Raw genomic sequence first — 15848 nt, forward strand, 5'->3', positions numbered from 1 at the left:
CAGGCGCTAGCCGCCATCTTGAATTAAAGGTACTAAAATTAGGTATATTTTAAATAACTTCTCAATTGTTTACTAAATCACAAAAGTGTCTATGAGGGGTTCAAAGAAGACAAAATTACCTACATTTTTTTCATACATGATTATTCTGTAAGTCTTAAAGGTAAAAAGTTACAAGCGACGGAAATAATAATATTTACAGAAATCATATAATTTTAATTTTGTTTAAAAATTGTACAGCTATCATTTTTTTAATTCTCTTTGATGGCCAGGGCTGGTTAATGGTGGCTTCTTCATTACCGTCGCTGAAATTTTCTGTTTCATTGTCTGTATTTTTAGTTTCCAACCATGAAATTTCGTCATCATGACCAGAAGAAATCGAAGACGCTGGAGCACGCTTTCTAGTAACTTTTTACGGAGGGGACATGGATAAGGAATCCTTAGAAGATATCCGATATGAACGATTCGTAAAGTTATCAATAAAAAGTAAATTTAATCGACGAAATTTCATGGTTGGAAACTAAAAATACAGACAATGAAACAGAAAATTTCAGCGACGATAATGAAGAAGCCACCATTAACCAGCCCGGGCCATCAAAAAGAATAAAAAAAGATTGCTGCACAATTTTTAAACAAAATTAAAATTATATGATTTCTGTAAATATTATTATTTCCGTCGCTTGTAACTTTTTACCTTTAAGACTTACAGAATAATCATGTATGAAAAAAATGTAGGTAATTTTGTCTTCTTTGAACCCCTCATAGACACTTTTGTGATTTAGTAAACAATTGAGAAGTTATTTAAAATATACCTAATTTTAGCACCTTTAATTCAAGATGGCGGCTAGCGCCTGGGTCCGTCAAGGTCGAAAACTTGGATTTTTATTAACCTTTCATACCTAAACAATATTGTTTCAAAACATTTTCTACGCCACCTTTTGTAGAGCAGAGGCTTTTACATTTCCCCACAGACTGGACTATGAAGTTTCTTATTACATTCCACTGTTTTCAGTATACCTACACTATACCTTTATGGTATATCCACAACTTATAACGCTTCTGCTTGATGAAATAAGCCTACAAAATAAAGGCAATAATATATTGTACGAGTAAGATTCGTATCCGTACAACGCATAAGGACAAGATAAACCAGGCAATGTTTGTTTTCGTAATTGAATTTGTTCTTTTCATCGCGATGTTACATTTTTCCTTCAAACTTTATACTGTTGTTTACAATACAGCATTACTTTTAAAGGAATCTTATTATACTTAATAGGTTGCTTATTCAATTACATCTACAATACGTGTTTGTGATACAGTATTGTCTACTAGCCGTTCACCCCAGACGAAGTACTTATTGAAGAAAGTTTTACTTTATCAATATTTTCAAAAAGAGTACAAAATAACTTAGCCTAATTTAATCCGTTGTCACCTAACAGATATTAGTAGGTACTAAAATAATCCGGAAGTTAACCTAGAAAAGAAAGATTTTGTTGAGTAGTCATCCGTGGTTATAAAAATGTTTTGTGAAAGCTCACCTGTAGTTAGTTAATAAAATTTTTAGTCTAATTTTTTAGAGGATAAGAATCTTCTCACGTCAAATTACCACATTTCCTTTCAAATTCCACTCACATCTCAAGCAATAAAGACACAAAGATTTATATCCTTTTAGTCTTTAATATTCGTTGTAATTCGAAGGCATATTGATTTTATGTAATAAAGCGGGCTCAGCCTGTGTAAAGGCTAACGCTATGATAAAATTCCATAAACTGCCGCTACAAATATCTTCAAATTCCTTTTATCCACAGGAATGCTTTATTAAGGTCCTCTTCAAACATTCAGACCTCTTGTACCTAAACTACAGTGTTATGGATGGATATTACATCAAACACCTGCCTGAGATTTTTTCGCATCATAACGTTTTATGTATATAAAGGAGCGTACTCAAAGTAGGAACAATTTGACCGAAAACAATTTTAATTCATAAAAATACCAAGTCCCATATATCCAGTATCTAATGGTCAAACATAAGGTGATACACATAAGTCGTATTTTTTAACGTTCGTAACATAAAATAAAACTTTGGTATGTGGTTGATTTTTGTAGATACGTATGATTTTCTCGATCAATACAAATATGTAGCGTAGTGCTTATCACATAAACGTAGCAGTATAAGTTGGAACGTGACTATTTTAAAGAAAAAGAACTTGAGATTATGTTCCTTCGTTATTTTCATCTGCATCAAATATTTACCTACCATGTTTAGCCTTACTATAGTAAGATTACGGCTCCTTTAAATCATCCTACATACAAATTCGTTAGGTATTTTACAAGGTATTTTTATATAAATCTCAGCAATTTTGTATTTTACCAAAAATATGTACGTACATTATAAATTCCGTATCCAGGAGGTAGCTGTCAGCTTGTGAAATTCCTCTAGCTACATGCTACCTCCGAATACCAGGCCCATACAAGATATTGGGATATTCCATACAATTTATTTATTTATTTATTTTTTTTTTCTTTTGTTTCATCTGCAATCAGCGGTTTTCGCTATAAGCGGATGTGTTGTGTGTGGCAAATTTTGGCATGTAGAGCGAGCCCTCCAGTGAGGACAACTGCTCTTCAAGTAATAAAGCTAGATTACATCTTTTCTTTTAAGACGTTTGTGGTAGGACCTTTTTATCAGTTGGCTTGCAAGTTTGTTAGGATGTTTCTCTAGTCTGGCAACATAAGATTTTGTATGCGTGTTAATTTCATCTTTTATAGAGCATATGTTAGTGTGGCTTTGAATTTCAGCATTAGTAGTAAACCAGGGGGCATTGCTGAGAGTTCGCAGTATAGTATTTTGCTGTCGTTGCAGTAGCGAGATAGATGAATTACTGGCACTACCCCATAGTTGAATGCCGTATGTCCATATAGGTTTAATTACACTTTTGTATATCAGTAGTTTGTTGTCCAGTGACAGGCGACTTTTCCGACCCAGTATCCAGTACAAGCTGCGGTAGCGAATGTTTATTTCTTCTCTTTTTGCTTTGATGTGGTGGTTCCAGGTCAAACGTCGATCCATACAATTTTACCACAAATTTGTTACTTGAATCAGTTATGAAATACGTGGTCTCCAATTTGGTCGATGAAAATTACTTATTTAAAATTGATCGATAAGAGTTCATCAAAGCCAAATTGTGTCCCTGTTCAAGAAAATTGTTATAAGCTTATCCAATCGTGCTTCTATTTATTTTCAATCGGTTTATAAAGTGGTTGAGGTCTGTACAAAGAGGCGGACCTACCAGTTTTTTTTTCTTTCGTTACGTTACAGAATTAATAAGAGGGATTTTATAATTAATTTTAGCTAAAACAATTTCTCAATCAATCATTTTATTATTTTTAACTAGCGCCAATATAAACATACAGAACGGATTCTTATATAAAACTGTAAATAGTAGTGACAAGGAATTAAAAAATAGAAGGTCAGTTCCTTAACAATGAGACACCTAAGTTGTTTCAAACTAAAGCTTCCCTGTTTTGATTTGATAGAGTTGACGATAATAATATATCATCAAGTAAAGCGAGGCTTGTATTAAAAATGATCAATCTATAATATTCTAATCTTGTAGCATCATCAGCTTAGTGTATCACGGAAAACGTTGATAATTGAATTCCAATTTGATCGATTGTCAATTGTCCATCGGCGGGCATAGCTGGCAATAGTAATTACATTCCGACCATTAGCGCTTCACATAATCGATAAGCGTCTATGAGTGCATTAGCCACGCCAATCCCATCGCCCTGATCATCTGGGTGCATCGACAGTGAGAGCTATTGCTTTCTAAGTCCCACTTGACTCCGATTTCATGATCTAGTTTTGTATGAAGCTTCATATTTTGAAAGGGAAGGTGCGAATCGATTCGTTTTATCTTGGATCTTCATGACGGTATGAATCCATTCAATAGACTCAAAATAAAAATTTAATTAAATCTTTCGTACTTAATAATATTACCTTATTTATTCACAACCCTTATTATTCCTTAACATCACCCCATTTAGTAGCAATCTTACTTGTGAGATAGTAAAAGCGTTAACATTGTAACTGTTAACCCCTTCTCACGGAGCGCACTCAGCACACTTCGAAACAAAACTAAGTGAAATTCCATCCAAACATCACTAGACTAAATTAAATTTTACTAAATTAAATTCCACGGAGGTATAATTATTGTCGAGGCTAGTTACACCCGTGGTGTGTCGCGAGGCAAAGATTGCACATTGATAGAGGGTGAAAATAGGGCTACCAAAATTAATTTCCATTATAATAACACAATATATTATTTTAGTGTACATTTTCGTAGAGACTTAAAACGACGTTAAAAGTTAATAAAGAATAATACTGACTTAATTTACAAATTTAAAATAAAATCGCAGTGATCTCTAAACAAAAACAATACTGATATTAATATTATAATACTTATTATTGGAAGTTTAAAGCACCAAAAGCACTCAGAGACCATAATTTGAAATGTAAAATTATTCGGTGTTTAAGCAAAGGTAATACCTAATATTATTACTGGCAACCCTAGAGGACACGGGGCAAGTTTGCACATCAAGTAGAGGGGGCAGTACTACAAAAATGCTCATAAAAATTGATTACTGGCCGTAAGAAAATGCAATCTGCTGCTCAGTGCTAACGTTCACCGTCCACTCCCCTCCTCTCACCCTTTCTCCCGCCCTCCCTAATAGCTTGCGACGTTTATTTTATACTTTAACCAAATTTATGAGCTACCGTAGTAAATGAGATGTATATATGAGTACGTATAACGTTATAAAATATTCGTTTTAAGTTCTATTAAATTTATTTTCATAATAACGGACTCAAATAGTATAAGCGTTGAATTAGCTATAATTTGGTAATGAAAAAATCTCTGCGTTGACCTTTGGTCGGAACCGAGTTTTCAATACTCGTTCAATAAATTAAGGCTTAAAATATGTACACTTTACCCCGCAAAATTTCTTATCTAATATTCATTATCTTTGTTTGATAAAAAAAAATTAAAAGTACCTAGTTCTATTTTAATGATAGTAATTAAAGAGAAGCACACGCAATTTTCTTTATCACTTCGATGTAGCAAATAAAACTCATTCGAAATGAAAACAGATATAAAAATTAAAATGACAGCGGCATCATTGGAGCTAATTTTTCACTGTCACCCATCCAAGCCCGTACCTCTCCATACTCATTTACAAAACCGCAGAGGAAAATGTAAATATATTTTCAAAACTTTGCTTAATTAATTACCTCGACGCCGTAATGACCGTTATGTTTGTCACTGATAAAATGAATCGTCCAAACAATACGTATTTAAACATTTCCGTGGACGGTCACCACTCTGCTTATTCGCCATTTTCGACATCGCTTAAACGTTTACATTTTAACTTCGAAATTAATGTATAATGTACAGACACTCATTATATCAATTAAAATAAATAGTGCCGTGAAACCTCAATATGAAATTATTTCATAAATGTGGGACCGCTAAAAATATATTTCTTACAAGGTTACTTGAAGAGTAAACTTATCTTTATATTTAAGTCCTCCAACCTATCTAAATTTACAAGAAAACAAATCCAAGACATGGATGCTATTTGTACTAAAAATCCAAAATGCGAAGTCGGTTGTGACTTGTGACAACTAACTATGAAACACTCAATACAAAATAACCAAAAATACATAGCATTTATATTCATTAGCATCATTACGACGTTTATCACACTCATTCCTTTTTAGCACTACGTTATCAAAAGAGAGAAAAAGTATTTCCCGACCTTCGTAAAATGCTCGCTCTCTTAAGGAACAATTGCACTTGACCTAATCTAAACACGTTACGCCGCGGCCGTAAAATTTAGGGGAATCTTGTTTGATTCTTTTTACTTGTTTACCTATTTGAGGGACTCAATTGAAGAGTGAAATTCAATGGAAGGCCCTCGTTATATTTTATATAACAAGCGTGAACGGATTGAGTTTGTATTATAACGTTTTTAATATTGAAATGTTGAGGCGTGCAGCGTGCTGCGTGACTTTGTTGTATACGAATATAAAGTAATATAAACGCCTCTGCTTTAAATAATATTATAAATGTAATAGGTACACCAATTAACTATTAACCATGTATATTGTTAAACATAAACCCACATAGAAAAGTTAGGTAGCGTTACAGCATTTTATAGTGAGTTCGGTGTTTGAGTTGACTTTCAAATTAATTTTCTATTTTAGTACAAAACCACTTCCTTCGCTACTCTATTATCGTGACCAAAGTTTTAGTTCATTGTTTACAATATAGTTTCGTTTACACACGTACAAGACACCTGAACAAACAATACTTTAATCCCATTACTTAGGTACTCGATTTCGAGCGATTTCTTCCTCTTTATTTTGTTACAATCCTTTTATGCACCTTAACTACAAAGATTGGTTAAGTTATTTAAGACGACGAATCTTAAAGCTTGTTTTTAAATGAAACGTTACCGGGAGCGTGCACTGCGACACAAAGTATTTTGTCTTTTAAATGCTTGTGAGGCTTTTACTTTCTTAAAAACCCGGCTTTCTTGAAAATTGTTTAAACAACCGTTTCAATATATTAAAGTGAATGCGGCAGGTTCAAACTCAATTGATTTTTTAGTATCATTTAACTATTTAAACTGTCCATAGAATATTTTTCCAGCTTAGAAGCACAACTATTATCTCAAAGAATGTACCCTCATTATAATCTCAAGAAGAGCTTACATTAAGAATTTCCTTCAGAGGGGCAAAACTCAGGCAAAAATCACATTTAATATCCATTTTGTCCAATTTATTAGTCAAATTAATGTGTTATTACAACTAGGCATAGAAAGTATACTTCGGAAAGGTTTTTCTCAAGGTCTGTAAATCCGGTAGGCGCAAAGCCATTTTCCACGCTCGGTAAACTTAGAAACTGGGCCAAAGTAGGCTTTTGCGAAATATACAGGAAATTCTCCACGCCCTCACTATTTACGTGCTTAAGAACTATTTTCCTTAAAAGTTCCCACGTGCCGGAGAATAAAAATGTAAATTTTGGATTCTTTCGTACTTTTTAATTCTCTTAAACATCCGTTTAACGGAAAAGTTACGGCTTTCCAAAGTTTGTTCGGATAACATTTTTAATATTTCTTGAATCCGAAGCGTTAGCCTTTTGTGTATCTTGGAAAGTATTAAGTTGCTGAGGAAATTATTTAATTTTTCCAATACAGTTTCCGTGATTTAGTCTGTTAATAATTATCATTTTCTTGTATTCCATTTCCTTTATTCGATATCGATGCGTGACCTGTTTTCATAAATCAGGTAAGCTTCTGCACTTATTTTTATGCCAAATAAAAAGCCCTGGATGAAAAACAATTAGTTCTGACAATTCTCACAAAATACGAGCGGAATCAAATACTGGTTATGGTAATATGATACAATATACTGGTGTAAAATCTTACAAGTTCTTTACGTGACCCTTCTAAACCTTGTGCTATCGACCTCAGTAAACGTAAAAAATGAACTGTATCTCTATGCCAATAGAATTCAAATTTCCCTAATTGAAAAGTTGTCCCACAGCTCCAGATTTGCGAGACGGATGGTATCGAGGAATTGAGCGACGAGGAATTACCGAGTGGCGACCGCCGCCGACTCGTCATCGTGAAGACGCTGTGGCGGGGCTGCCATAACGATATCAAGTGAGTCGGAAGTCGGAACTCAATTATAATACTAGGATTTTCATGAGACTTCGCTTCCCTTCGAGTTGTTGTCTAGACCATACTCGAATCTATCAGCAGAGCAGAGCATTTCGTTTAAATCGGTCCAGCTTTAGGAGTTCAGTGACCAACACACGCACAAGGTAATATAAAGATTGCATTAACCAATGTAAGAAGTCAAGCCACTAAAACCCACTATTCAAATTTTTTGTATCTTATATTATTTAATTATTTATTTATTACATTTATTTCAAGTAACAGACAATAAATTGTACAGACCCATAGAATAAATACCTTACAGACTAACATACATAATAATATAATAATTTATAACTAAAACTATTGTTAAGATATTGTTTAAATCTTATGTTACGTGGGTAGAAATAATGTGAACAGTTTTTAACATATGTACCCTATGTATTGTAGTTATAAATAATTTTTTAACAACAATACATAACACTTCCTTCATTTGATATTTTACAAACACATTTTAAACATAAACATACAACAAAATCACTAGCTCGTAATACCTAACATAGTGTCACTAGCTGTCGCCTGTCAAGTATTCAATACTGCTTACACCTCTCCTAAAGTTTACACTATACGTACAGAATATAGCATACATTCGTACCGTCGTTCTACATTCCCATTTCGGGTTTAGTACTAGGATCCGCGGTTTCAAGACGCTCTCGCGAGCGCCTTACCGATACTGAAATTTCAATCATATCTTATCCACTTCGTGAGATAGAAATAAGCACTGAATGCCGCGTAGCACGCAATCGCGAACTAAAAACGTCACATAAAAACCTTTTAGCGTGCATTATTGCGATGTCAACCGAGTCGACGTTTTATATAAATCACAGCATTTCATGCAATAAGTTCTTTCAAGTGAATGCAAATTATTGCAGTTAAAAGCTATTTCACCCATATTTCACGGCGTTTTTATTGCTCATTGATGCGTTTATTATATCGCGCGATTGTTTCAAAGAGTCCACAAAACATTAAAAATGAGTTTGCAAAACACATTATAAATCCAAGCAATCTTCGAATAATAAATACATACCTAGCTTTAAAACGAGATCGCTTAAAGCTGTGTTTATAAACATACATTATTTAAACCACAAATTAGAAATTCTGAGCTTATCTTTTGTTTTCCACCCACTTTTCCCACCTTCCTATTATCCTGAGCTAGCTTACAGTAGCCCGCGTCAGGATACGAGGTAGGCCCCAGATTGTAAGCTATCTTCCTTTCAAATCTCATAAAGACTCGCTAGTTTTACCGTGATTTAAGTTCATAGAGTAAAGCAAATAATCTAGGAAAATTTATAAAAATTGTAAAATGCTGTTATTACACAAGGGAAAAATTTACAATCTTTTATATTTTAAAAGATATCTTACTAGAGCATGATCATAATTTTCACGCCATTTTATATAACTATAACTGTAAATCTTCTCTGCACCATAACGTTACAACAAAGACAATAATTGCTCACTAGTATGTCTTAACATCTAGTAATTATGATATATCAACAGAGCGGCGTTTGCCCGCGAAGCTACCTGGGGGGCTGGCCTGAAGCACCCGCAACTTGCGCGAGTGCTTGGCCTCAGCCTGCTGGAGCCTCCATGCGCGGCACTCGACCGCGGCGATGCTGCACCACTCCCGACGATATTGAAGATGGAACGGAGATTGAAGTAAGCCACCGTTCACATTGACCAAGCAACTGCTACTGCTGAGCTACGTTAATGAAATTATGCGTAAAGAATTAAACTAAAGGGATTGCTTCGGCCGGCAACTAGAGCTGAAATATATCTTATTATTGAAGCTAATTTGTACATCAATCAACCGTGGTTTTGTTCCAATTTCCACAAAATGACCGAGTAATTTTGAGAGTTTAATAAATAATGAGCTGAGGCAATCGTAATGATAATAATTACTTATTCGTAATCTTCTTAAGTTCATCTGTACAAACGCTTGTGCATCCCTCCCAATGATTTGAACATAGACTGGATATTAGCTTAATCCTTTACACATTAATAACATTGTACAGGTAACGTTAATTGACCCCAAAGTTACGGTGAGCTAGCCTGCAGTATCCGTAACTGCACCAGTACAAACATATTGTGTCCTTTATCCAATTTCCTATCTAGAATTAACAGCAATCTATCTAGAATTAACAGCAATCTATCTAGAATTAACAGCAATCTGTGCAATGCCGTTTGATATAATTATTCCCTTTGGTTTTACACCACAACTACCATAGACACGAAAAAATTAACAAACATGGACATTTTTCTGAAATTTAGCCCTGGTTTTCCATATTAATCATTGTTTTAAAAATTATAATGCAATGCGATTTTGGTTTTCATTATTATCCTTATCATTTTTTCTCTTTCATTAATAAATAAGTTTCATGTATCTTTGCAGTAACAAATATTTGTTAAGACTACGTCGTCAATGTGTAAACTCAAAGTTCCAAAATTATATTAATATTTTGCTACGGGTATATTATCGGTTAGTGTTACTTACAGTATTGGATATACAGGGTGTCCCACTGTTGGTATACTAAGCTCGAAGGAGGTTATAGTTTTGCATACGCTGAGTACGTAAAAAATACTTATAAAATTCCAGACGCAGTTTTTTTTCAAATACATGAATTCTTAAAACTCTATGTGTACACCCATAACAAGCAACCCGCCCAGCTTTGCTACCAGCACGTGACCTATCGTTTAAGATTATGTTTTCATAGACAAAATGCTCACATTAGCGAAGCGGTATATGCCGGCTGCGCGAAGCTAGAGAAGAAAACATGGATTTTCAGGAAAAATTTAGCAAAAATTTTTTTGATGTAATTTTGTTGTTTAAGTATTTTTTACGTGATCAGTGTATGCAAAACTACAAGTCCCTTCGCGCTTAGTATACCAATAGTGGGACACCCTGTATACATCGACTAATTTAATTATTTACCTCTCCTACCACACCAGCTATTCGAGTTTGATTCACATATGCTGCCAAATTGCCAACGGCATGAAGTATCTGGAGTCATTCGAGTTAGTACACCGGGATCTCGCGGCAAGGTAAACACATTTGATGAGCTTCTGACTTTTCCTTAACATTTCATTCTAAAAATAAAATATAATTAATTCACTTCTTTCCTTATGACGTCTTGAATTTCTTCAAAGTGAGATTGGTTTTCAAGAGACCCAACAAAATTAAAGAAATCGGCTAATTAAACATCAATTTCGCAGAAACGTAACAGTTACAAACGACCTACACATTAAAGTGTCCGACTACGCGATGTTCTGCGAGGAATTCATTGGAGACTACCACATCATGGCTGATGGCACTCGAGTACCCCTGCGTTGGATGGCTTGGGAGAGCTTGCTTATGGTAAACATTCTTCATATTATCTATCTTTGGGAACTTTATTTAATGCTAATTTGTTTCCAATAAACTATGAATTAGGTACTTTCTTAGGAAACATTTGCCATTTTTAAGAAAAAAAGTACCTATAGCTATTTTGTTTTTTTTTTTATTGGTAATTTGTTACGCAGGATGATTAATAATTAAAGCTCGTAATTGTAAGATTTCTCCTTCTCCAGGGAATGTGTTCACCAGCGAGCGATGTGTGGTCATTCGGAGTTACTGTATGGGAAGTGCTGACTTACTGTGTCGCCAAACCCTTCGAGGAGATGAACGACGATCAGGTAATTTAATTCTTTAAGTTTTCTTATGGTATGAAAAGTATCGAATACTAATTTGGTATTTATCTTTTAACGTTAAATCCTATATTTGAGTGTTGATTTGAGTTAACGTCCGGTGTCAGATATCGTAACAGAAGCTAGGAGTCTAAAAACATCTCTTCTTCATGGTAATAATTTCAGCGTCTACTTTACTTTGTCACGGAGTAAGTTCTTGATCTATTATTGTGTGACGTATTTTTGCGTGTGCGTGTTTTTTTGTGTTTAGCTTGATATTGCTATAATTTATTTAATACTTAATCATTCTGTTTTATTGCACACTAGCGGTCCGCCCCGGCTTCGCCCGTGGTACATAATATTTACGTTTTCTCTACATAAGAACCATCCTCGTACTTCAAGGAATATAATAAAAAAAGAATTATCGAAATCGGTTCAGCCGTTCTCGAGTTATGCGCTTAACAACACATTTTGCGATTCATTTTTATATATAAAGAAGATTATAGATTTAATTTGTTCGACAGAGAGATGATTTCATTCAAGCGATTGAAAAATCGAACTAGAAATATCTAATTAAAACTACTATAGCATTCCCTAGTTATATTTATAGTATTTGTTTAATAAGAAAACGATGAATGAGAAGTTTTGGATGCTTTAAAAGTCTTCTATAAATTTACTCGGACCTAGAGATTGATCAGTTTATCTCTCGGTTTTTTTCCTTGAAAACTGACTTCAAGAGATATGACGCCTGTGAGGAGGAAATGATAAAGGGGGGTCGGAGAGAACTAGGTACTTCAACCTTTCTTAATCATTACCTTCTACCATGGCATACGCTTACGGACTACCTCGATTGATGTGTCTACATCTTTAAAAACGTAAGAAGTTTTACTTGCATAGAGCATAATCACGCGTGTGCCGATGCACCGAATATAGTAAATAAATTGTACAATACTCTCCAATATTTTCGGAGATTATTGTATGAAACTCTTGTCAAAGGTGTTAGATTATTTATTTTATTGAAGGTGGTAGCCAACGCCAGTCAGTGGCGGTGCGGCGGGCGCGGCGCACGCGTCCCTGCAGCACCTCCGCCGCGCTGCCGCCGGGAGCTCTACGACCTCATGCATGAATGTTGGCGCAGAGAGCCCATGCAGCGACCGCGTTTCCACGACTTGCACCGATTCTTAGAACGGATGACGCATGGATACCAGCCACCTATCCAACGTTAAAATATTGGAATTTGAAAAAAGCTCGGCCATTCACATGACTCCGCCTGTGTTTACCTCAATAACTAGGAGATGAAATATATATTTCATATTTTAATAGAAATTTGTGATTGAATTCTTTATTTATTTCACTTATTCTTTTATTTCTTTTATATTTACGAGTCGCAATACAAGTCTTGCTGGCCGAGCTACAATTAATTTGGACTTAAGCCATTGACATGATAAATCATAGCAGAACATCTTTTTTTTATTGTATTGATTGATTTCCAGTCAATTAACGTATTTGAAAGGTACCTCAGTTTTTCTGTTGTTACTTCTATCTAGTTTTGTTATCTCTGCTAAGGTTTGTCATTCATGGCCATAAAATAATGATCTTGAATTTCCTGTACTCTATTAGGGGTACTTGTACCGGCTATTACTCAGGCACACACTTAGGGTTAACTGCACCAGAAACTAAGTATTTATTTTTAAATTCAAAAGGAAAATTTTCATCTAATTTTTATTTCTAGTTAAGACAAAGTACTATTTTATTCGATGAAATTGTAAATACTGAATCTCTATACTTGTACATACTTCTAACAATTTATTTTATTAATCATTACTGGTGCATTTACCCTACAGGATTGTGCTAATGATATATTTGGACAATGTTATACTTCTTTGATTAACATATGAGAAGATGTATTTGTATAAGTACCTTAACTATAGTGTACGTGAATGATCTGAGTTTCTACATTTTTCTCGTATTTTGAACATCTGAAATAGGTACGCAGTACGCTATATTGTTGAAATGTTTGACTTGAACGAACCCTATCTCGTATGAGCTTCTAGCTATTCACTAATATTAGAATATATCTAAGTTCATATTATGAAAGTCACTACCTACTGCTTAAGTTTGGCCCAGAGTTGTGTCAATAATTCAAAAATCTAACAGACTGCAGATGAAATGTGATAGGAAATCGGGCAGTATTATTTACAGTATTTATTGTACATCACCTATTATAAATTAGACTTAAGCATGTTTTAGTGAACGTGCGGCTTTGCAACCCTTCTGTTTACTTGCTAACTTCTCGATAGCTTGTCACCCCTTGCTGCTTCACACTCAATCCACACGCAACGCTACGTATAATAGTGTCAATCAATGTTTAGAACTCAGATTAAACAACTTAATGTTAGAGTTAGCAAGTAGATGGAATTAATACACGTAGGATAAAATTGTATTAGAAATTGCAAAATATCGATAACCATCTACGTAGGTCGGAGTAGGAACACCGTTCACGCATCTATGTATTTATCGTAGATATGAAACAACTATTTGAATGGTGTCCGACCCATTTTTTATAAAATTATCGGTGTCATTATATAATTGGTATTTTGCACTCGCCGGTCTCTGAGTGGAATTAATTATTGGTCTAGTTAGTATATCATACGATTAGTGTGCAAATTAATTAAGGTTGATGAATTGTGATCGAAACTCAGAGACTCGTCGTTGTTCATGTTGACGACAATATTGTGCACGGCGCGCTCAAAGTGCGTGTGCCATTATTGTTACAAACATTCGTAGCTCGTAAGTTTTCATGCCTGTCCCCTAGCGCCCTTCGCCTAGCGCTCTCATGATCTTCCACTTTCGCCTTTACGGCAACCCTCACTCGTAACACCCACTAAATGTACGTCAAATCATGTACGGGTATGCTCTCGTGATTTTTCATACATTTATTTGGTGTAACTTGTTTCGTAGATCGGTATTGTGACCAATTGTGGGTATGACGAGTTGTGACACGGCGCTCGTACATTCGTCACGCTACCCATCTACACCCTATAATATATCCAAATCTAACTCCTATTTTTTTAACCTGTTTTAAACGTTAAGGTTGTATACTTCTGGGAGTAAAGTAAGCTTCCAGGGCATCAGTTGCCACCTGTGCTTCTTGTTTTCTTCGACCAGGCACAAATTGCACACGTCGTACAGTATTCGGGGATATAGAGTCGTGTCGAATTTACGAGAGAGAGATATTTTTTAAAGCAGCAGGTTCGTTGGCGACCACTGCGGTCCCACTTTTGGGACAAGGTAAAGTAGTTTCATTAATTATCTGACATCTTCATGAATGCTGTGCGACGTAGCCACGTTTTTAAGGAAAGCCGAATTACTCGTGTAATTTTAATCTGATCTAATGAAAGTCTTTGTAGTTTTAAGAAATATATCGATGTATCAATGTTTGTAAATGTTAACTACGATTCTTCCTAGCACCGCTTCAGTTTTATCGAGTCTCAGCAGTCAGCCTATTTACACAATTCACTTATCATAACGCTATTTTATTTTTATACTAATATGCTAAGCTTAAGGCTAAGCTAATATGTTATGATGATTAAAATAATTTATGTCACTTTGATTTATGAAAAATAATGCAATATTTTTCATAATTTCTTTAAACTGAATACTTATGAATCCTATATGAATATTATATTCTTACAGTGTATTTATATATTTTTTTTTCAAATTGAAATTTTTCTTTATCGAGACTCGTTAAAGCGGAGAAAACGGTGTTTCAATTAAAAATTAAGATAAATGTGTCCCCCTCGTATTTTAGAGCTAGCGGGTATAAAGTGGTCCTATCTAAAATAATTAAACAGATCTGATGTTCCCGGTGAATACATTACGGTCTACAGATAAACACAACCTTCCAGAAAGTTCCTATCGTCGCCAATGTAAGGTACGAACTGAAAATTATATCTACCCAATATCCACGTGTACATGTATGGAAACTTGCTCGGTGTGTATGTATCTTTTATTTCTGATTAGGTTTTATGAATATATATGCGTTTCTGACATAACGACCACTGGTCGTGCGTGCATTCTCAGTTAAAGCAATATCTCGATTAGATGTATATAAAATAAGTGTTTTTAAACATGATAAGTAATGTGGTTTTACATTATTTATACAATACAGATTCGTTTAACGTATTTTTGAGCTCTTCTAAATTTGCTTCGGTTTTTTATTTGAATGAACTTTAATGCTACACTTAAAAATACTTAAGGCGTATTTATTTTTAATATTTCTAGCTAGTGGTTCGTTCCGAATGACCTCGTGACGAACTTACAGCAAGCTTTGTTATTCGAATTTTTTTTCTTGAGAATACAATTACAAAAAGAAGAAAAAATCGTAAGATTATTAATACCGATCGGCC

The 15848-nt window shown here is 34.6% G+C and overlaps 1 protein-coding gene across 1 annotated transcript in view; it reads left to right on the forward strand.

The window, feature by feature from the left end:
* The window catches only part of LOC149911264 (discoidin domain-containing receptor 2-like), an 88285-nt gene extending 75284 nt beyond the window's left edge, over positions 1 to 13001 (forward strand). Inside the window, exons 12-17 of the mRNA XM_090114308.1 lie at positions 7607 to 7725; positions 9277 to 9435; positions 10726 to 10818; positions 10990 to 11131; positions 11344 to 11448; positions 12462 to 13001. Coding sequence (XP_089970434.1) covers positions 7607 to 7725; positions 9277 to 9435; positions 10726 to 10818; positions 10990 to 11131; positions 11344 to 11448; positions 12462 to 12665 — 822 coding nt within the window. The 3' untranslated portion in view covers positions 12666 to 13001. The remainder of the gene's footprint in view (positions 1 to 7606; positions 7726 to 9276; positions 9436 to 10725; positions 10819 to 10989; positions 11132 to 11343; positions 11449 to 12461) is intronic.
* Positions 13002 to 15848: the final 2847 nt, after the last annotated feature.

This window comes from Colias eurytheme, chromosome 1 (genome assembly GCF_061535395.1).
Source record: "Colias eurytheme isolate Ceu_HAF_F1 chromosome 1, ilColEury1 Martin Lab GWU primary, whole genome shotgun sequence".
Classification (NCBI taxonomy): Eukaryota; Metazoa; Arthropoda; class Insecta; order Lepidoptera; family Pieridae; genus Colias; species Colias eurytheme.